Raw genomic sequence first — 22,701 nt, forward strand, 5'->3', positions numbered from 1 at the left:
TACTCTTCTTTTGAGTCCTGCCTATGTCAACTCAGTGATAATTTTCTCACACTCTCAGAGCTAACCCTCATGTAAGTGTTGAATGAGATTTGAGGCAAAACTATTTGAGATCAGAACCAAGCAATGTACTGCCTGTTGTAGAGTCAAGTCAAAGTCATTCCAGGCAGTTACTTGCCTGAAAACTTCAGGAAACGTCCTAAGCCATTATTTGCTGTGCCTTTAAATGTTAATCGAGTGATTTAATTTGCCTTTATCATGGTTCCCATGATCCTAGCCATATTCTTTCCTTTTTGGCTTTCTAGCCATCGTCTTACTGAGATGTTGGTTTTTAACATCACAAGCACAACATGGTAGAAGCTCACAGGATTCTCAAAATTCTGTTGAGTAATAAGCCTCTAATGTAGGATGACTGAATGACGAGGTATTCTTGACAGATCATCTGTATGTTCTGGTCAATCCCAAGCCTCTCAATATGTCATATACCTTTCACCAGTATACCTCTTTGTTTGTGGAGAATCACCATTGCTCCATAATCTAATCAATTGGCTATTCATTTCTCACTGTGTCATGTACAGGTGAGATAATTCTAGTTGGCTCACGTTGCTTATCATTTGTGCCTATAATTCTTCTTTGATATTATCAGGTGGCTTCAACCACAACCGAGATCGAGTTACTTCGGGTGGCATAAGTCTAGCAGTCGTATATTGGCAATTCAATCCCACCTCATGCTCATCGTGCACCACTCACCTGTGGTTCCTTCATACAAATGGTGATCCGCAGGTGAAGAGCATGACTAGCCAGTCTGGGTGCTCTTCTCGAGTCATCATTTGAAGCAAGGTAGAAGTTACTAACTTTTACAGAGTAATAACAAGTCCTATATTTAGGAACACAGGACTTCTTGTAGACCTGACATTTCTCTTGGTCAATACATTCTTTTAGTTGTCGAAAATGTGTTCTCTTTAACTAAAAAGCTTATAAAACTTAATGTTCAAGAGTTCGTGTAAAGAACAGTGCACACTCCACTAGAAAAAAACAAACCTCATAATAACCAATTTTACTTCAACACCTAAAAATTTCTCCTAGCTATTCAGTTTACCTCTCTTAATTAATATGTATTTTTAATATATGTATTTTATGTGCGTTTTAGTTCAGTTAGGACACAGAGAATCAACTCGAGTAAGCGACTCAACTTTTCATTCTAATTCACTTACTGACAGTTTGCTATATTTTTTCAAGAAAGGTAACTCGGGACATTATGAGATTGACAGTTGCCTTTTGTGTTGGTAAACTGGATAAAGGTTTAAAACAGTCATTTGTTTTGCACAAGAGCTCAGTGGAAATGATAGTGTGCGAAAAGCATTTCGTAATGTTATCATGCTATGTGAATAATGCCAGGTTTGCTACTATCCTCCATTAGGAGAACTTTTAGTAACTTTCCATTGTTTAGAAGTTTTGTGAATGTGTACGGATAACCTTAACTTTTGTAGCATTCTAATTTAACATTTTCTATTTTAGCTTAAAAACTGATTGTAGCAGACTCTAACTTTTAAGAAAGTTGTATTTTGTTTTGGCTTGTTTGTTTACAATAAATGTTTTAGTTTGTGGCCTCTTTCCAGTTTTCTGTATTTACTAAAATTTTTGGATGATTTGGCATAAATCAAGTAACATTTAATTTATCATTAAATTTTATAATTCAACGTGTTTTTAAACTTTACTTCAATTCTTATAATGAATAATTCATCTTTAATTAACCACGCCTTGACACAAACTAATAAACTATTTAAATGGTTTAATTCTATAAATTTTATACAATATACAACAGAATAAATGAAATTATTGGTCCAGCATGGCCAGGTTGCTGTGTGAGCGTTATAAGTATGGTCAATCCCACTATTCGTTAGTAAAAGAGTAACCCAAGAGTTGCCTGTGGATAGTGATGACTAGCTGCCTTCCCACTAGTTTTACACTGCTAAATTAGGGACGGGTAGCGCAGATAGCCCTTCTGTGGCTTTGCGCGAAATTCAAAAAACAAATCAATGATTAATATCTTTTTTCTTAATACTCGTATTACATTAACTGTGACGGGTATATCTTTTACAAGGACGAATAATTTCATCATTTCTGCAAGTTGTATCCACTTTTTCATTTATTCATTGTTTTTCGGGGTCTCGAATCTCCTCGGTTGACTTAACAGATAGCCCGATGTGGCTTTGCTATAAGAAAACACACAGACACACTCATTGTTATTAATATAACTAACTCGTACTTAATTTTTCTTGGAGAGAAAAATTATCCTGCTAGAAAACCTTATTATCATTATTTTTGTGTAAATCATGCTCATTTTTACATTGGGAGAAATATTATTTCGTTACAAAATAAATCAGTCGCATCATAGCTAAACATTAGTTGTTCTGACGTCATTAGTTTTGGTCTCCGTCATATCGTATGGAAAGTTCTTAGGTTCTCCCCTAAGAGATAGTGAACTCGTCGTGGGAAACTTCATTGGTTATTACCGTCAAAGCCTGTGAGTAATGTGTACGTCGGTAAAATTATTCATTAAGTAAGACCAAAATGGCGGCGCTTGTGGAAGGGCAGCAATATGGTCTTTCTTCACAGGGAAGCAATTCTAGTAACAAATCGCTTATATTTGTAAAATTGACAGATTCAGGACTTAGGTCTATTGAGGAATATTTGAAAAACCGAGTAAGTACAAGAATTATTGTTTTTATTGAGTTTTAGAAGATGTTTTTTGTAAGAACTGTACTCATTTACCTGTTCAACTGAACTATTGACGTAGTATTGCAACTTTACGCATACAATGAGCGTACTGACTAAAGTGTGGAGTGTCCGAGTGGCGTATGTCAGCTGATTGACTACCTGACAGCTGGAGCACCGTAAAATTTGAACTAATTAAAATACACGAAAGAAAGTTTGAAAATAGTACTAATTAAACAAAAACTTGAAGGTAACAAATTTGAACAAAAATTTTTTGGGATTCTTAGGTAACAACTAAAAATTGTAAAAGCGCATTGTATAAAAGTATTACTAATACTATCGTTATTAATGTATGGTATACAATAATTTGAAAATTTATACATGTTTTTGTAAAAATAAGATTCGTTTTGTGTTTCTTTGAGGCATTACTTGAAGTTTAATAATGTTTTTAAATAGCTACAACATTTTTTTGGTAATCACTTAAGTACATGTTTGCCTTTTTAATTTTGTATCATACTATCTTTGTGACTGGGTAAAATAATATTACACTAAATTTATTAAAACATAGAAATCAGCCTAGTTAATGTATTAAAAAACACAGCAATGTAAGAAGTTTTACTTTGTATTACTGTTCAATATGCATGATGTGGATAGGAAGTCTTATGTTACTTTGTATAATAATGAAGGACATGAAATACTAAAATGAAAGGAGGTTGGGCAAGTTGATAACAAAGATCATACTATTAGATAAGAATTATCGTTCATTGCTAATAATGTTGATTGAAAAGGAAACAGTACAGGATATATAAAGATAGTAATATGCCATATGGATAGTTACATGTATATGTGATTATAGTGCAACATTAGAAGGACAGTAATATTTAACTTTATAAGGAGAAGTTAGAGTTATTAAATTATATGGTTAAAAATGGGATTAAATAACAGAAATTTTAAATATACTAATCAAAAAAGATCAAAAAATTATTTGCTATTGAGAACTTGAAATTGTGTATGAGTGAGTTCATGTTTTTGAAGGTGTCAAATATGCAGTGGTTTAAAATTATATATTTGTCAAAACTAATTAATCTAGGAAATGAGAATTTAGTAGGTTCAAATATTTATATATTCTAGATAAAAAAACACAACCTTTTAATAAAATGAATTTAGTTTTCAGAGGTTATTGAAACTGTTTGAAGGTAGTTCAATATTAAGAAACTGAAGATTTATGAAACTAAATTAAAACTTTATACCCAGTAATCTATGCAGATATTTCTTAAAGACTTTTGGATATAAATTATTTCATTATATATCTCCATCTTATACACCACTGAAACACAATAATTAATACAAATCATTTTTAACACAAGTTTGGTTCAAACTTATCAGAGAACTGCTTTTCACAGAGCATTAATTAAAACTGTAGACTTGTTACATTTTGTGTGGTTTGTATAGTTGATTGAAATACTTTTTAGTCACATATGATTTTCCTAAAAGATAGTCTGTAATTAATATTGGTAAGACTAAGAATTTGTTTTAATGGAAGACAGAAAATGTTACTTTATAATTTGTAACTTTAATTTTTCATTTTGCTATGTTTATCAATATAATAATTTGAAAGAATAACTAGTATTTATGTTGTAAACTTTTATCTGACCTCAAACATTTAGTGCTAATCTCACTTTTTGAAAAATATAGCCATTCCTTTTTTTTTTCTCAAAAAAACTACAGATGAGAAAGGTACAATCATTTAAATCTAGAAATTCAACAAACTTTTTGTTATTGTTCATAAATTATATATATATTTGGTAATTACTTTTAATATTATGATTAGTTATTTTTATTTTAAATGTGTAGTGCTGGTTGTGTAATTCCAAGAATAAAATTATGATTACATAGCCGAGAACAAAAGCAAACACTTCTAGACATGCTTCAAACAAAGAACTACATGCAGGATATTTGCTACTTGAATGACTAGTTACATCAGGTCAAGGGTTAGGTCCAAACCCTAATGAAAATAGGTGGCTGTATACTCAGTGTCCTTGATAAAAAGCCTTGTGTGTAGCATAATGGTATGGTTAGAAATGTTAGAGAAATTTTATACAGATAAAATGACATTTTTATGCTTTCATAGTATATAATTTGTGTTTTTATAATGGTATGTAGAGTGTTGTATTTTATAATAGTGTACATTCACTGCAGCTTAAAATATTAAATATAAATTCTGACACAAGTTTTATCTTTAAGTAAAACTTTGAGCACTGTTGGCAAATTAATACAAATTTGTTTCTCTATGTTTGCATTTGGCATAAGTTTATCAGAATTACTACACATAAGTGATATAAATGTTTTTCTGCTTCTAATCTGTATGTAATTTAAGTAAATCACATGTTTAAAGAATAATTTTATTTACTAGTTTTTGCCATCACTTATTTTTGAAACAATATATCCAAATTCTGTTTTTTTTCTCAATTTCGTAAACAAAGATTTGAAAAAAATAATTTTATGAAAACATTAGTCTCAGGACTATGTATTAGATGTTGTCCTTTAATCTCATCTTTGCTGTCCAGTATATCTGCCCTTATAAGATAACACAAATTGCACCAGTACATTAAATGTAGTGTTGTGTTATGATAATCTTTATACATTTAAAATTGCAATTTGTTTAAATTCCAAAGGCTTTAGACGTTTATTGATTGTCACATTTAAATCTTTGTGTTTCTTCAAAACACCAAAATTCCTCAAGTTTACAATGTTTATCATTTATTTAAATTGAATCTTAAGAGAAAGTCTTGTTTCTTTTATCCTCTATGTTATTTTCCTTGACCTTTCTTTATTTCATGATCTTTGGCTTTTTCTTAATGATATCAGAATTTTCATTCCTTTAACTTTTACATTTTTTTATGTATTAATAATTTCTTTTTCCTATTCATCTACTCAAATATGCAAGATCTTGAATAAACATTTTTTTAAGATAAGTAACAACATTTCAAACTTCGTATTTTGACGTGCCAACCAACATTCCCTTTCATCACATATTTCTTAAAATGGAGATGAATTGTACAAGAAATGGTTTCCCAACTAGTTTGAATTAAATATCATTGGTCATCACAAGTGCTCTGAACTCTTGCACAAGAGAATTTCTGATTGCACCTTGTATGAACAACCCTGAAGTATCATTTTTTTCTATTGGTTTCTTTGACATCATTGGTTTGATAGCAGGGAGCTGTGAGCAATCTTTCAAATACTAAATACCTGGTAGTCCAAAAATTGGAATACCAATGAGCTTTAACTAAAATAATAATTTCATAAAAATGTAACAAATTTTATAAAATATAAATTATTGCAAGTTTTCAGTATTCACAACAGTGAAATTATATGCTATTGGTTATCTTGTGTTTTGAGGATCTTTATTGACAGCTTATAGAAAACAAACATGCCAGTAGTTACTGAACAACGACATTTGATTTTATACTTTTATTGCAAATGTTTCAATCACAATGTTTCATTGAGCTTGAAGACAAATCAATCTTATAACCTAATGTTAGTCATTCCTTAAGTCAAGTGAAAGATTGTCATAACTCATTAAAATATTTGAACTGCTGGGTATTTAGTGATCAAAAGATAATTCCTGCTGCTAAATATTTAGCTACTTCCAAAAAAAAAACTCGTTACTCCACTGAACATGAATAAGACATATTCACCTAGTCTGTTTCCTTTATATTAGCTTCTTATAAAAGTAAGTTTTGTGTGTTAGCTGCATAATTAATCTGCTTAAATGTCTAAATATATTCGTATCATTAGTATGTTTGTATGATACTGCATTTCTGGCAACCATTTGGATTATTTCCCTCGTATTTCATTTTCACGTGCAATATTTTTCTGTAGTTGCAAGTTAAATTTAAATATTTAGGAATGTTTGAAGGAAAGAAAAACTTGGGGTTTTGAACAAATATTAAAACATTTATAGGTTCACATCAGGAAAACTGTTTTTAGCCTTTATATAATTCACTGTTAAAAGGAATATCTAACACATTTGATGAGTAAAGTTGATTAAAGAAATATAAATTTAAATATTTTCATTTTATTTTGAGCTTAGAACAAACATTAAAAATTTAGGAAATGTTTTATACTTTTTTCATAGAAATTACATTTCTTTCAAGTGTTTTATTACTTAGTCTTGGGCTTATAATTTCAGGTCTAATTTTAATTTAAGAAACGAGTAATTTTTGTAGAAGTTTTTCAAACTTGTGAACATGTTTTTATATATGGATCAAATAGTTGTTTTGTGCTCTAGTGACACTGTAGACTTAAGTAACTGTTTAATCAAGCTAACCTATAACTGATAAGAGTGAGTTCACAGTAGACACTACTGCAACAATATTAACTCATCACACTGTACACAATATTTGGGATATCTTCTATTATTACACTGAGAACACAATATTAATATTCTAAAATAGAGCTGACTAACAAATTTAAATACATAACTTGCTATTTCTAGTTCATTGTATCTTACTAAGTGTATCAGAAGTTGATAATGATGTACTCTCGTTTAACATGCATTTTATAGTGCTCAAAAATGTTAACTTCAGAAGAAATGTATAGACTTTAAGCCACTTGTCATATTGACTTCAAACCTCCCTGCTGCAAAACAACAATAAACAAATTTAAATATGTAACACACAACATTATCTATTCATTGATGTTTCAACTACAGTATAAATAGAACAGTAACAAAGCTTTAGAAAAGTGAGGAAATAACAGTGGAAGAGTTGAGGAGAACAAAGTAATGTACTTACTAATGCTATTGTTACACAACAGTCATACTATGGTAAAAGAGAGTATCAGTGTTACAAATATAACTAGTTTTGTCAGGGTTTAAGTACAAAACACGTTAAGCAGCACTGTTAGTCCTTGAGAACAGTTTACTGTATGTAGCAGTGTCACAGCTGAAGATTGTATAGAGACAAATTATGGTTGAAAACAGTATGATTTAGAAGAGAATCATGATTCCAGAACAGAAGTTGTGCCCCAGTGTTACCACATTAGAACAGTTTATATAACAGTGTGAGAGCTTTTGAAGTGTAAATGTAGTAGTATCACAACACTTGAATATGATGTAGTGGTAGTTTTAGAACAGGTACAAAGGAATTTACATTTTCATGTCCTTTAATGACCTGAATACAGAAATCATTTGGGCCTTTCTGCTTGCTACCAGTTCTCTTGCACATTCACCTCTACATCTAAGCTAATATAGTTAAATGGATTTTTTTTTCTTAACAATTTGAATGAAAGTTTAACAACAAGTGAATTTAAGCCACCTATGAACCAGTTGAAGAACCAGTTTCTGTACCTATTTTGTTTTGAATATTGCACAAAGCTACATGAGGGCTATTTATGCTAGCCATCCCTAATTTAGCAGTGTAAGACTAGAGGTAACACAGTTATTGATCAACACCCACCTCTAAATTTTGGGCTGCTCTTTTACAAATGAACAGTGGGATTGACTGTCACATTATAAAAACCCCACAGCTGAAAGGGAGAGCATGTTTAGTATGATATGTATTCAAAACTGCAACCTTCAGATTACAAGTTGGTTGCCCTAACCACCTGCTGGGCTAAGCCTTCTATACCTTAACAACAGAAGAATATGTGTGAGGAGAATTTGAGTACTGTATATAAATTATTTTAATTACATTAGAAACCTCACTATTAATTTTTATCTTTAAAAAGTCATTTGTATCCTCGAATTATGAAAATATAACCATTATGACATCTCTTATTCATATCTATAAGTAATTCTCTTTTTGTTAACAATATTTCTTTCAGTAGTTTGACACATCAAAACAATAAATCAGGTGGATGATAATATCTTTGAATTTGCTCCTCAACTGTAATTTTAGGTGGATGAGGAGGATTTGGATAGCATACAACAGATAGCTGAAATTCAATCAGCAGTTGTTGCGAGTTACTGTTAAATTTGTTTTTGTATCACTATTTTGTTATGGACGGCATAGAGGTTGCACATAATCTAGCAGAGCTATAAAACCTATTATAGGAAGAAGAAGGGAAATTTGAAATGAGAAGCAAAGTAAGGTTTTAAGGTTTGAAACTTTGATGGTTCAGAATGATAAAAATTGTACAACTTTTTAATTTGAAAAGTGCTTGGGCTATAGGGTTTTTTCGTTTGTATCAAGACTTACTGACTCAACCTTTTATTTTATATCATCACTGTGTGGTTGGTGCCTTGACAGCATTTTGCTGAACTCTTGTTGTTTTTACTTATCTGAATACTTCTGGTGTTTGCACACCTATGGTTAAGTTTAAGATTAAATCTTGTTATATTTGAAAAATGTGATAGTTTTCACCAATTAGTTTTGCATGTTGATTTGACAGTTTCCTTATTCTAATAACCTTTTTCCATCCAGGATCTTTACCAGTGTTTAACGCTATTAAAATTAGAAATCTGTTTGAGATTCAGCTATAAGTAGAGTTAATGGTGTTCTTTCTACCCAGTGTTATTTTTTGTACACAAATTTAATATATCGATAACGATCATAAAGTATAATAATATACTGGGTGAAAAAATATTTTTGTAATTAACTTAGTCTTTAGAAGAAAAGTTATTGAAAGTTGCCCCGTCTTATATTTTTCAACGAAAATTTAACAACACATGCTTAACGATTCTATGAATTATTTTCTGGTAAACAAATGGCTTTTTTATGTCGTGAAAACACAGAAAAATAAATTAGATCATGGTGTCAAATGAGTTTGCCTTAGCACCATATGGATAACAAACGGATGTCTTGTATTACTTATGACAATAAGACACGTCGTTTTGGTTTGTTATTCAAGACATTGGACAACCTGAATTTTGCGCACGGTTACGGATCGAAGATGTCCTTGGGTGTAGTTTGTATTGTACACATAATTTCGTATTTAAAAATAATTATTTCTACTTCACTGTCTTTGTCGTGTGACTTTTAAATGTAAAACTTGTATAAATGGTGGTTTTTATTTAGATTCTCGAAAAGTGCAATTCCATTTTTAATAATCGCAGAAAGATTCGGGTGAATTTAAATCCTTTGCTTTTAAAATACTTCATTCCATAAAGAGTAATGTAATTGAAACTAGATTTTAGAGCATTTAAATTGTGGTATGTGTAGTTATAGAAGGAAATGACGAGTGTGTTTAATATATTTTAGTTCTAATGACTTTTAGATCACCTGTCGGTCTTGCTTAGTAACAAGTTTTGCCCAACTGCTGATTTGTGAGAGGATGTAGTTTAAAAACGTGAAAAATATGCCATAAATAACGAACTGTTGGTGATTTGTTTATGTTGCAGTTCTAAGAATTATTTTAGTAGTGATGCATTTTCGTGGCCGTTCCAGGAAATCTTGGTAAAAACAGGAGCAATTTAATGGTAATGCTTTTTCGTGCCATGCAGTGGTCATGCATTTTTGTGACATTACTGAAAACTTGAACCTATTTAACGGTGCAGCATATCCAGGGAAATTGTAGGAAGTTTTTAAAAAACAAACAAGAGGCAGATACGGGTAATGCCACCTCGTGCTAGTTCTAGGAAGTTTTGGTCAGTAGTTTAAATTTTATGGGCAACACAAGTGCCCAGTATCATTGGATAGTACAAGATCTATTTAAGAGTAATACCTTTTGGACAATACAAGAACCACTAAGTACTGATGCTTTTTTGGGCAAAACAAGAGCCACTAAACAGTAATACCTTTTGAACAACACCAGAACCATTTACTTTGTGCTACGTTTAGTAAATTATGCTGAAAACAAGAAATATTAGTTTCTTTTTTCACTTTTAGAAACGTTTAGTGAAATCAGGATCTGTTTATTTACTTGCAAAACAATTAATACATTACATTTACTGGAGTTTTAATGCATTACATAGGTACCCTTTTTTACACTAATGTAAACGGATGGCTGTTTTTTTTATCTATCCTTAAGTTTGTTTTAAAGCAACTTTGTGTTGACTGGCTGGCTTTTTAGCTGCTTTTTTTGTGTATAAATATCATATAAACCACAAGGTTTTCCAATACTATAATTAATAACTGAATATATAATATGAATTCAGTTTTGATAATAACTCACCTGATTCTGTAAAACGTTTCCGTTAAACTGGTATGTTTGTTTCATATAAAATACTTATTTACGTGTACCTGTGTTTCTTTCTGTGTTGTCTTTTTACCTATACAGCCTACATTTCTACAGAAATAATTGAAAACACACAAGATAACACACCTAATAATACTCAAAAACACCTGGAGGATAGGCTTTTTCACCAGGGGTGAAATATACTTTTTATACGCGAATCTATCTTGCTTCACTTTTGATCACACGGCTTTAAATATGAGGTAAACGAAAATATTAAGAACCATGTCATAACATCGTGTTTTTTTAAGTGTTATAATGATCCAAAGTGTATTATATTTGATTTTGATAACAGCACCTATACAAGTTTTCCTGTAACCGTTTGAAACAGGTTTTTCCAGGATGTAAGTGAAACGCATACAAAACCCATTTATTAAGTTTTATGTTCACGTATGTGACCTTTCAATTGTAATATTTGCCAATTCTACTGCATTGGTTAATATACTGTGTATTGCACTTTGAATTTTAAAATTTGAATAAAGTATTTGTTTCAGATATCACACAAATCATAAGAATTATTTAAATAAGTAACCAAGTATCAAATTGGTCAAATTTCTCCCCAATTTGTGTGCTACTCTGTTGTAATGTTCGATAGAAATCGAACTTTACAGTACTAACCGGGAGTTGCTAAAGTTATCACAGTTGATTTCTATGATATCACTTTACCAATCAGTCTCACTTGTTATTAATGGGGACAAGAGAGAGTATAGTAAAAGCTCTGTAAACTAATTTAGTAAAATATATTCAACAAATCCAACATGGTTTGAACAAAGGGGTAGTTTTACTTGTATGTTATTTTTTGCGACGATTGTACCTGTTTTCTGTATGTAACCATTGGGTCTTTACCAAAAGAAAGTTTACATATTGTACCACAGGTGAGATTATTGCAGAAAATTACATTGGTATGAGCTGTAGAAAGAACAGTCAATTGGACTGTAGGGTTGTTGAATGAGAATACGTTAAACGAAACCCGTGCTACAGGAGTGTTTTTAATGGTCGGTGTTTGGGCCTTTGCCCTTTTTTTTTTTTTTTACTTTAATGATATTGATAGAGGTATAATTAGTAAATTATTAACATTTTCTGAAGACAATAACACCAGTAATTTTAATTGTCCTGAAGATGCTGGGGTAATACAGAATATATGGAATAATTTACAAGTTGGACGAATATTTGGCAGTTAACTGTTAGCTATTTAAACGTTAAGGTAATACATATATATTATCGGTATTTGGACCAGACCACAAACTTGTATAGTAAAATTACATGATTGAATGGAAAAAAACAAAACAAACCTTGTTATGGTTAGATCATTCAAACAATGCTTTGTTAGGGATATTAAATAAAGCTAATAGAAGTGTAGTATGTGTTTATTCACACATTGATAACAAGTCCGAAGAGATAACTGTAAAACGGTTAGTATAACAAGGATTGTTTAAACACTCATAATGAATACCCGAGCACATGCTAGGCCATAGGAAGGGGTAAGGTCAGTCAGGCTATGGCCTGAAGACCTTCTTTATGAGATGTATAGTTACGACTTGTGTAATAAAATTTGCTTGTTTTAATTCAGTACATTACACGGTGTATGTAGTATATGTAGTTAAAATGGCTAAAGATTCAATTTCAAAGCGTTATATTTGCAAAAGATTTCTGGTGGTTACATGGCTCTTGATACCCTTCCCCCCCACATAAAATCTTCGCATGTCTGTTGTGTGTTTAGCTACAGCAATACCCTGACCACTCGAAAACGCTTTTTACGGCAATGACATGACGTGTTTTTAGGTCAGCAAAATTTTCGATTTAAAGAATTTCGAACCACCAACCCATAGGTTCAAATATCGCCTGGATTTCTCTCACAGAATTTGAAAGCCTGAGCATGACATAGTTGTTGACATAGTGGACTGTGGGTTCGAGGAACGTTGGTTCACACGCACCGTTACCAGAAAAATCAACGAGAAAGCTTTCTGCATTTTAGTATGGTGGGTGCGTCATAGAAATGACTGTTAGATCCCACTGCTCAAAGTGTAATCTAAGAGTTCACTGTGGATGTTATTGACTAGCTATCTTCTCTTTTCATCAGTTCAAAATTAGAGATGGTGAATTTTATGCGATTATCGTAAAACAAATTTGAAATTACATACCTGGATTTTAACTAAACTGATGTTTTCTTATTTAACCATATGTTGATATTTGGCATACAGAAATTTTGTAGTGAAACAATGTGGTGGCAAATTTTGTTATTATTATAATAACAAATATAATAATTTTATATTATTATTATCATAGATTTATCATTCGTAATATGACCTAAAATCGTACAAGTTTGACAAAGTGTCCTATTTTTTTAAGTGTAGAAATACAAAAAAGGTATTTTTTTCTAATATTTTTTATCTGTATTTAACGGTATGTAGAATTTTCAGGGATATCACCCAACATGGAAAATGAGTGGAGTTTATAGTACAAATATGGAACAAGATTATTTTGAATGTTTTTAATTGAACAGCTTCTAGAATAATTTGAAGCCTTATTTTTATAACACGTTTGTGGCATGGTTTACTTTTAGTTCTCGTATTGACTAGAATCTCTGACAAAACTCTAAGATCGTTATCTCTAGCGCAGATTTCTTTTGTTGGTTTGGTGTATTTATTTTCGTATGGGAACAGTTCTTTAGCCTATCACTTATTAGGTGGGTGGTTTACGTCGTTTCTTGCGCGGTAAACTTGGAATAGATTGTACATGTTTCTGAGGAACGTTAACACTTAACATGAACTTTATGCCGCATGTTCTGCGTTAGCTTACACAGAAATTTCGTGAGCCGTGACGTGATGGATTCCAGGTATGTCCACTGAAATCGTTTCAGTATGTGCACGTATAGAAATTGTAAACATCTCTATTGTTAATACAGCTCGCTGTTTCGGTAAATAAAGGGAGCAGTTATGTATGCTGAGATAAGAAGGTATTCATACTGTTGAAAAAGTGTTGACCACATAACCAGTGCAACGTAATACTCTTCGAAGGTCCCAAAAATTAGTACGTTGATTGTATATATTTTATAGGTCATAACACTTTTTGCTTGTCATGTTTTGTGAATTATTAACCGAACGCCAAGTATATAACTTCTGTTTCGTTTATGTGTGTGTAGCAAAATTCGTGGCAAAATAAAAGATTTAGCATGAGATACGCATACTCGCATGAACCACAGTTCAGACTCGAGATTTTTGCTGCATTTTATGTGGCGAAGCGGTAAGTCTGAAGGCTTATAACTCTAAAAAATCAAGCTTCGATACCCGTGGTGAGCACACCAAAATCTAGCCCTTTGTAGAGTTTTGCGCTTAACTACAACAAACAAAAACCTTTGTATGGAGAGAACTGTATGTGCTTACCATGAAAGGCAGTTGTAAATGGACAAATGTTATTGGCTTACATTACACACACACACACGTACGTACGTACGTTAATGTAACTGGTATATATCACAGCTTTACCTAGTAAGATTGAGAAGGCCCAAAACATTTTATAGTGAAATTTTTGAAACGTGTTATATTGATTGTTAGGCTTTCCCATATGTTCGTGTATACATGAACGAAACATAACCCTAAGACTTTCATGCGTTAAATATGTAATGAACACTGTCGTTCATATACTTGAGATTTTAAATCAACACTGTGCTTTCAGTAAGAACATATTTTTGTTTTTGCTGTTACAATAAATATATTTAGTATAATTACAGAACGAAACCGGAATTGTTCCAGATCGTTTCACTCAAAGATGTTTGGTGAGAAATTTTCTTTTCAGACCAAGTTGAAAAGTATAAAGCCCCAACACCACGGTAGTGTTATGGTTAGATGTATCTGTGCTGTTGAAAACGATAAAAACAAAACTCGTTTTATTTTTTACATTACAGTAAACCGAGTTTGAACTTTGCCTTTCGTCATTTTTAGAACTATTCTTCTGCCGTGTTTTCTTTACTGTGTTCAAATATATACTCCTGACTGGCAAGACATGGTATTACCAGAAACGTAATAGTTATAAATGGAATTGCCACATTTGAACACAACTTGACCCTAGTGATATTTATAAAGCTTGTTATCCGAGGAGCAGTATCAATTGGCACTTCCGAATCCATCGTTATGGAAACCTGAAATGTTAGGTTTTCATAAATGAATGGGAATTTTGAAGAGACAGTATATTTTGGAAATGTATCTAAATACCTTTTTGTTGCATCAAAACAGGACATTAGAAACTTTGTATTGAACAATGAAACTAAGCTGAAAACTACTGAATTACTGCTATTTAGTTTTAATTATTATACTGACAGTTTTTGTGTAAAGTTAATGGAAAATTATAGAAACCAACAACACGGTATGTATTCAGTCAATTTATTGTACATGAATTGGTATAGGGCACGTGTAAAATTCACGCTAATTCGTTTTGTCTTTTATTACGAACCAACGTTAAAAAAAAAATGGCTGTTTGCGAAACTGCTTTCTGTGCGATCCTGTGGCTCGTTGCAGTAGATACTGGGTATTATCTAGCGGTATTTACGTGTTATATTCGCGACGTATTTACTTTAGAAATTCTATTTCTATGTATAATGACTTAGAGTTCCGTGAAGTTTAAGATATTGACAAGAAATCAAGTCGACTTGCTTCTGTAGAAAACTAACTACACCTATTTCGCCATAACTTTAGAAATCTCTACGTTTTAAACATCAATTTATATGACATATAACGCCGAGTCTAGTTTTCAAATAACTTTTTGTGGTGTTTGAGAAGTAAAAATACTTCAAGAACTTTTAGCACGATGACTGACGTGTTTCTAGACTTTCTATTTTTATTTTATTATAGTGAATATTTTATGTAAATAACCCGTGTTGTTAAAGAAAGCGTAAAAATTAGGTGTGGTCATTTAAAAGAAGGAAGAAATGGTGAAAAATTGGCCTTCTGGGAAAGTGATCTCCTGGAAGAACTTCTAGGTGCTATACAAGTTTTTAACAGAAAAGAAAGAGGTTAAACAATTGTTTTAGAACTGACAGAAGAAAGAGGTTAAACAATTGTTTTAGAACTGACAGAAGAAAAAGGTTAAACGATTGTTTTAGCGTTAGATACAACAAAAGTAATAAACTTGGGTTTACCCTCAAAGTTGTGTGTAGTTTTCTAATTCTTGACTTTAATAATAATACCCTCAGAAAGTTCTGTGTACAGTTTTCTAATTCTTGACTTGAATAATAACAAAATTTGTGACACCAACAAGAATGTGGTGTTGAGTTAAAATTCATTAGGCTTATTAAAAAAATTAGCTAGTATTAATAAACTGAATTTCTGGCTCTACGGAAAAGGTGGGTTAGTCAACCGGTAGAATTCGAACCATTGTGCTTTTGAGTACACAATTTGTGGACATACTTGTTCAGTAAGGGTTAAAAAGAAAAACTGTAATTAGTAATTGGATGGTAGATTTGCGAAACAGTAATGATAATTTTTATTTTAACTTTTACATGTTGAGTGGTAGTTTACCAAATGCGTCGTAAATTTTATTCTATGATTTCTTATGTACAATCCCTAGGTTTGAATTTTGTTTTTCGTGTAACATACCTGTTATTTTAGTTCAAATTAATCAAAGTTAACGGATAACAATGATAAAAAAACATATATATTTTTTACCAGTCCCCGTTAGTGATTCATGCCGATTGAGTCACTAAATTTGAATAATATTTTGTTGAAAAACTTCCTTGGTTGATCAACAATGAATTTAATGGGTTATAATGATAAAATATAGGTACGATGCTTGCTATCAGGATACAGCAAGTAGCTTGTTTTGTAAATCTGTACTTATCGAGTCACGCGGTGGAATGGCAATAAGTACTGATTTACAACGCTAAAATCAGGGGTTTGATTCGTCTCGTTGGACACAGCAGGTAGCCCAATGTGGCTTTATGGAAAACGCGTGCTCACTTAACGGAAGAAAATGGGAAAAATGTTCTAAGGCGCTTAGCAATAAGTTTGAACTCATGTTGCTATAATTCGAGGCTCGATTCTCTTGACAGACACAGCACAAATGACCATTGTACAGCTCTTCGCTATATTGTTTTGAAGTACGACATAAATCTAAATTTGTTATAGAAGATTTAGTTGTTCTTGCGTGTTAAAGTTAGCTTGTTTTCAAGAAACTTGCTCTGAAAAGTTACTATTGTTATTTTAACGTCTCTGTACACAGTATTAAAATAATAAAAACATCTAAGATTCTATGTTATTCAGTTTTATTAAAGGTAACCATTAATTTTAGTTTGCAGTAAATACGTGTGATGGTAATCAGTCGTTTTATTTCCCAGTAAATATCCGCAGTGGTAATCGTTAATTTTAGCACGCCGTAAATACCCCATGCGGTAACTTTGAGGTAATATCTTCTGTAGTCGTCCCTAATTTTGAAGCGATATACTTGAAGAAAGGAAGTCAGTTAGTCTACACTACCCACGCCATCAGTTGGGCAACTGTAATCGATTTATCGGATATGACTCTCATTCTTATAACGCGCCCACGTACGTAAAGTACAGTACATGATTTTGTTTGTTTGTTGCTCGGCGGTAACGAGGCACGAACCGGGAAACATCATATTCTCAGTCATGCACGCAAACGCCTGAGCTAAGCTCGGCCTACGCACAGTACATATTTGTATGGTCACAGTCGTCGGTTTGAAGTCATACATTTTGTGATACAATAAGGCAATTTCCAATTGATGACCGTAGCAGTGAATATATAAATCTGCTTTATACAGTAAGAAATACGAGCTTTCGATTTCTTGTTTTAAGAATGCGAACTTTTAAATAAGAAAACTTGAATCGGATTACTTTCGTATACCTGTAAAGGATTATATGAGTATTCACCTATATTATACAAGCCCTGGAGACAAATTTTTTAAGTTAATTTTCGGTCGTTGTGAAATTCAGGTCGTGCAATATGTACATGTTTCAGACATGCATTTCAGTGCAAGGCTACACGTGTAATCCTTACACATTATGTATGTAGAGTGGACATTTTTGTCTGCAACAGTAGTTTGTTAATTCAAAACTATAGATAGCAACGCCGTTCTAACTCAGCAGGGTTTCCATTGCGTCTCCTCCGCGTTCACGTTAAAATAATTCTTTGTAAGTGACCAAAACAATACCAGCATTTTCAATATCTGTTTTTAATAACTTTATTTTAAAAAATGAAAAATTACTTGTGAAGAGTAAATGGGAGAACAGCACAACAACAACAACACTGAGTGAGAGCAAAGTGATACTTCTGTTAGGTTATCGTCGTATCCAACTTTTATGTTTCTTTTCATTGTTAATTTTTTTTGCTGTCTCTCCAAAAGCTTCCTCTTCTATCAGGGGGCGAGCCCTCGGAGGGTCGTGCTCAGATAGCCCTCTTCCTCCACTCTTGGCCATTATTTGTAACTGTTGTTTGATTAACTGTTTTTAATTTTTCTATCAATCGGTACTTTTCATGTCTATGTCGTATGACCGGTATAGGTGAAACTAGTGTTGGATGACTATTTATTTGTTTTTGCCTAAAATGCATATATCTTAGTTGATTTTTTGGTATTATGGCCTAACAAGTGTATAGTATGTGACACAACAGGAATGAAGCGTGCTTTGACTGTTGCTATTAAAAAAGACATTCTGTCCAGTTTTGGGAACATTGTACTGTTGCATGATTTCTGTGAATGTATTTTTGATTGCCTCGACTATGGGATTTGTTTGTTTATTATCCGACATTTTAACTTCACTCGTTAGTGATGGCCAGATGGTTAAGGTACTCAATTTGTAATCTGAAGGTCGCGGGTTCGAATCCCCGTCGCACCAAACATGTTCGTCATTTCAGCCTTGGGATCGTTATATTATACGGCAAATCTCACTATTAGTTGGTAAAAAGAGTAGCTGAAAAGTTGGCGGTGGGTGGTGATGATTAACTGCCTTCCCTCTAGTTTTACACTACTAAATTAGGGACGGCTAGAACAGATAGCCCTCGTGTAGCTTTGCGGGAAATTCAAAAACAAACACAATCCTCGTTAGTGAATGTATGCCACTTACCCTCTCCTACAGCGGAATCGTATACGATTCTCATACGTACGTAATTATATGAGGTACATATTGTTTAACGTGGTTAATTAAAATCAAAACTTGGCGTCATAAATATTTAACACACAATCAGAATATTTCCAATCTGATTGTAAGAGAAATAAGCTTTTGGAGTTCTTAAAAGGTGAAGTACGAAACGAAAATTATGAGCATATATACATTGGTGTTATTGAATGTCAATAAATAACAAATCTGATTTAATGAAAATTTACAAAGTGAATCTTATGTTGTATAAACTTGTTAGGCCTATGAATACATGTACAGTCACAACTGAATGCTCTCTGTACCTACCTTTCCACAAAATCGTGCGTTTTCTCAATGTTAATTGAGTTAAAACAGGAAGTGTATTAACTGGCGAAATAAAGGGCCAAATTTGCTTCCCAGTGTATGAGTAACGGTCGTTCAGGTTTTTTATGATCGTGTGTTTTACAGAAACCAACCTGACAATCTGCCTTTATTTATGCTGACTAAATTCATAACTTTTGCCTTATTTCAGAACCAGAATTAAAGTTTTGCAGGTTGGTGAAAAGTAATAAAACTATTATTAATATACTTATTTTCTACCAGTGGGTTTTTGAAACGGATATTACATAGCGGAATAAAGTTGGTGTATTTTTTGTTTTATCACCTTGTCTAAATGATAATCGTGCGTAAATTACGTAAAGGTACATCCTGGATGTCAAATACATCTAAACCACGCAATGGCAACATATGGCATTGGCGATAGTGACGCAACTACAACCCCCTCAGCCCATCCAGCTAGAGGGAGTAAGAATCATCCAGAATTGTAACTACAGTTATAGGGAAGTAAACGTATGGACCCTTTTTTTTTGGGGGGGGGGCATTTTTTGTATTTGCGATAGTTGAAGGAGGTTACTGATAGAATGAAGTGTCTTCTTGAAAATCAAAGTTTCTAGAACGAATGTTACGAAGGTAGGAAAGCTGAATCATAAAGATTTTGTACGTCACCTGACCAGTTTTTTTTAACATTATAAACTTCAAGTGTTGTGTTTTACCTTCAATTGCAGCTGCAAAGCGAATGGCGTTTGCTTTGACAGTTAATGGCAATACGGTTTGGTATATTCGACACTATTGTGCTGCTACGAGGGATTTTTGTTTTGTATGAAAATTAGGACAAGGTACACAAAAGCAACTTTTTAACCAACTATAGATATAAAGAAATGAAGTAAAGGTTGTTGAACGTTGACGATATTTATATTTACTGTATGCAGCAATATTTCAGGGAAGTTGATATAAGAAATCTTAAAATTAATGCAACTTTTATATGAAGTAAAATGATTAAACAAGTAGAAATTTCTGTAACAGATATGTTCACGACACAACAAAAGTTATAATAGTTCTCATGATTGTCTATTCAACAGACATACCTACTAGGCACTATGTTCTGTATTAACATCCTATTGTCAAATATTTACAATCTTTAACACCCTTATATCACGTTTGTTAAAATTTTGATTTAACCCAATTTCATATTTACTTTTTTAATTCAGACAAATAATTTAACTTACTGAAACATTTAAGGTTTCAGATTGGATCATGTTTTTTGTTGTATACAAGAACATTATCTACCATTCTATTCATAACTTATCGTATCTCTCCAATTGAACACAATCACAGATAAATACTCGTCAAAATTATAGTAATGGTTTGTAATTAGGGACTACTTCAAATTAACTCTTTTCCTAATCAAGACAAATGTTTTGATAGCCAATTTCAGTAGTAAGGTTGAGATAGTTGTTTATTTGGTGTACAAGGTGATATATTTGTTTTGTTGTATCCAGTATAGCTGAAAATATTCATAATCTTTGATTTAAACATTTGAATTTGTCAGTTTTTATTATTACATTAAACAGTGTTTTTTCCTGACTGTCATCTCCCTGCTAAGAGTACAAAAAAAAATCACATTTCAGTTAAGTGTCACATTTCCTTGTGGCTCAAATTATTCCTTTTAGTTGTTCCTTACCACCAGTAGAAATAAAATATGAAAATGTAAATACTTGGTGTTACTTTGTAGTTTTAAAATATATTGTTTGGTTAGTTATATTTAAGTTATGTTTACCTGTACAGTGTTATTAAACATTTTTGTTATATTAAGTACATCTAAAATTGTTTGACAGCAGAAGGTAGTAACTATGAGTAGAGGCAGTGTAACATTAGCCATAATGTTATGTGTACTATATATCAAGATTATACACAAAGGTGATAATGTATTATGAAAATAAAATGTGTATTACATTTTTTTTTATGATCACAATAGCTTAAAACTGTATAAAAAAGTGTCAAAAGTATCCATGTATGAGGTTTTTACTGAAAGTTGTTTGACCAAAATAATGCAATATACATGTAATTTCTAACTTATTTTAAAACTAACACTCATTATGTTTAAATACCAGTTTGTATGCAATTAGATAGCTGTAGTGAAAGAAATTATGGTATTCAGAATGGTAACTAATGTGCTTTTCATAACAATCAAAGTTTATAGAACTGGAATGTAAAACATTTTTCTATTTTTGTATATGCAAAAGTGTAAAAGCTTATACAGCAATATAAGTGTCTCTCCACTGATGTAAATAAGATGAAAAGTAGAGGGAGCTGCACTGATTCTAACAGTTTCTAGATGGTAGGTTACAAGTAACCAATTGTTTACTGTAAAGCCCAAATTAAGAATAAACTTGCAAGAAATGTATATTGAGATAAAAAGTCTTAGGTTTCTAAATATTCTGTGAAAAACCAACTGAAATGGACAATATTTTGAACATAGTTTCAGTTCTGTAATTTCATCAATAATTATGTAATGTAATTTATAGGGAATAAATTACTGTATTTTGTTTTCCTTTTTTTGTATTTTGGTTGTTTGTTAGTGCAAGTAGCCAGCCTCTGGTGTTAACTATATAATTTATTTTGACTAAAAATACATTTTTTTTCATGATTATATTATCTGTTACAACATCAAGTTATTAGCTTAAACTGGTTATTAAAATGAAAATGTGGTTTTGTTTTGGAAACATTTTTGGTAAGCAGAATTTATTAAAACTTGCAGAGAAGTTGTATGGACATTTTATCTGGCAGTTATGTTGGATGTTGTTTCAGATCAGTGTGGTATAATGTCAGAAAAGTAAATTGTATTGAAAGTATGTATTATATAATGTGATAATGTGTAATCTTTTTGTGCATTTGATTTGTAGTGAGAAAAACTGTACACATTTGTCATACATTTGAGATTTCTACAAGGAATAAATTTGAGTCTACATTAGAAATAACATCGCTTCACAAAATTTAATAACTGGAGAAATTTTTTTTCTTTCACATTACTGTCGTTAATTTGTACATCTTACATTGTACTCATAAAGTTTCTCAACTGCAGAAAGCTTTAGTGTTTTTGCCTCAATTTGTTAAAATCTAATTGCCAATGTGGATTAGATATTCAGTGAATGTTATAGAAATATACAAGTTGTTTTATATGGTAGCCATTTTTTGAATGTGATTCCCTTCACCTTTTAATAGCTGATCCTTTCCTAAATTAATCATTGGGTAATTAGAAATACAAAACTGATTTAAATATATCACATGAAGATGAGTCACTCATAAATGTGGTATTTAATAGTTAATGTTTTGTACTTAAACACTGTTTATAATTTTTCTCGATTTTTGAAACTATTTTCAAAGTG

The 22,701-nt window shown here is 31.8% G+C and overlaps 1 protein-coding gene across 1 annotated transcript in view; it reads left to right on the forward strand.

Annotated features, from left to right (window-relative positions):
* The first annotated feature begins 2,503 nt into the window (after positions 1–2,503).
* Positions 2,504–22,701, forward strand: part of LOC143239528 (RNA polymerase II elongation factor ELL2-like) — a 70,435-nt gene continuing 50,237 nt past the window's right edge. Inside the window, exon 1 of the mRNA XM_076480684.1 lies at positions 2,504–2,703. Coding sequence (XP_076336799.1) covers positions 2,572–2,703 — 132 coding nt within the window. The 5' untranslated portion in view covers positions 2,504–2,571. The remainder of the gene's footprint in view (positions 2,704–22,701) is intronic.

Source organism: Tachypleus tridentatus, chromosome 13 (assembly GCF_004210375.1).
Source record: "Tachypleus tridentatus isolate NWPU-2018 chromosome 13, ASM421037v1, whole genome shotgun sequence".
NCBI lineage: Eukaryota > Metazoa > Arthropoda > Merostomata > Xiphosura > Limulidae > Tachypleus > Tachypleus tridentatus.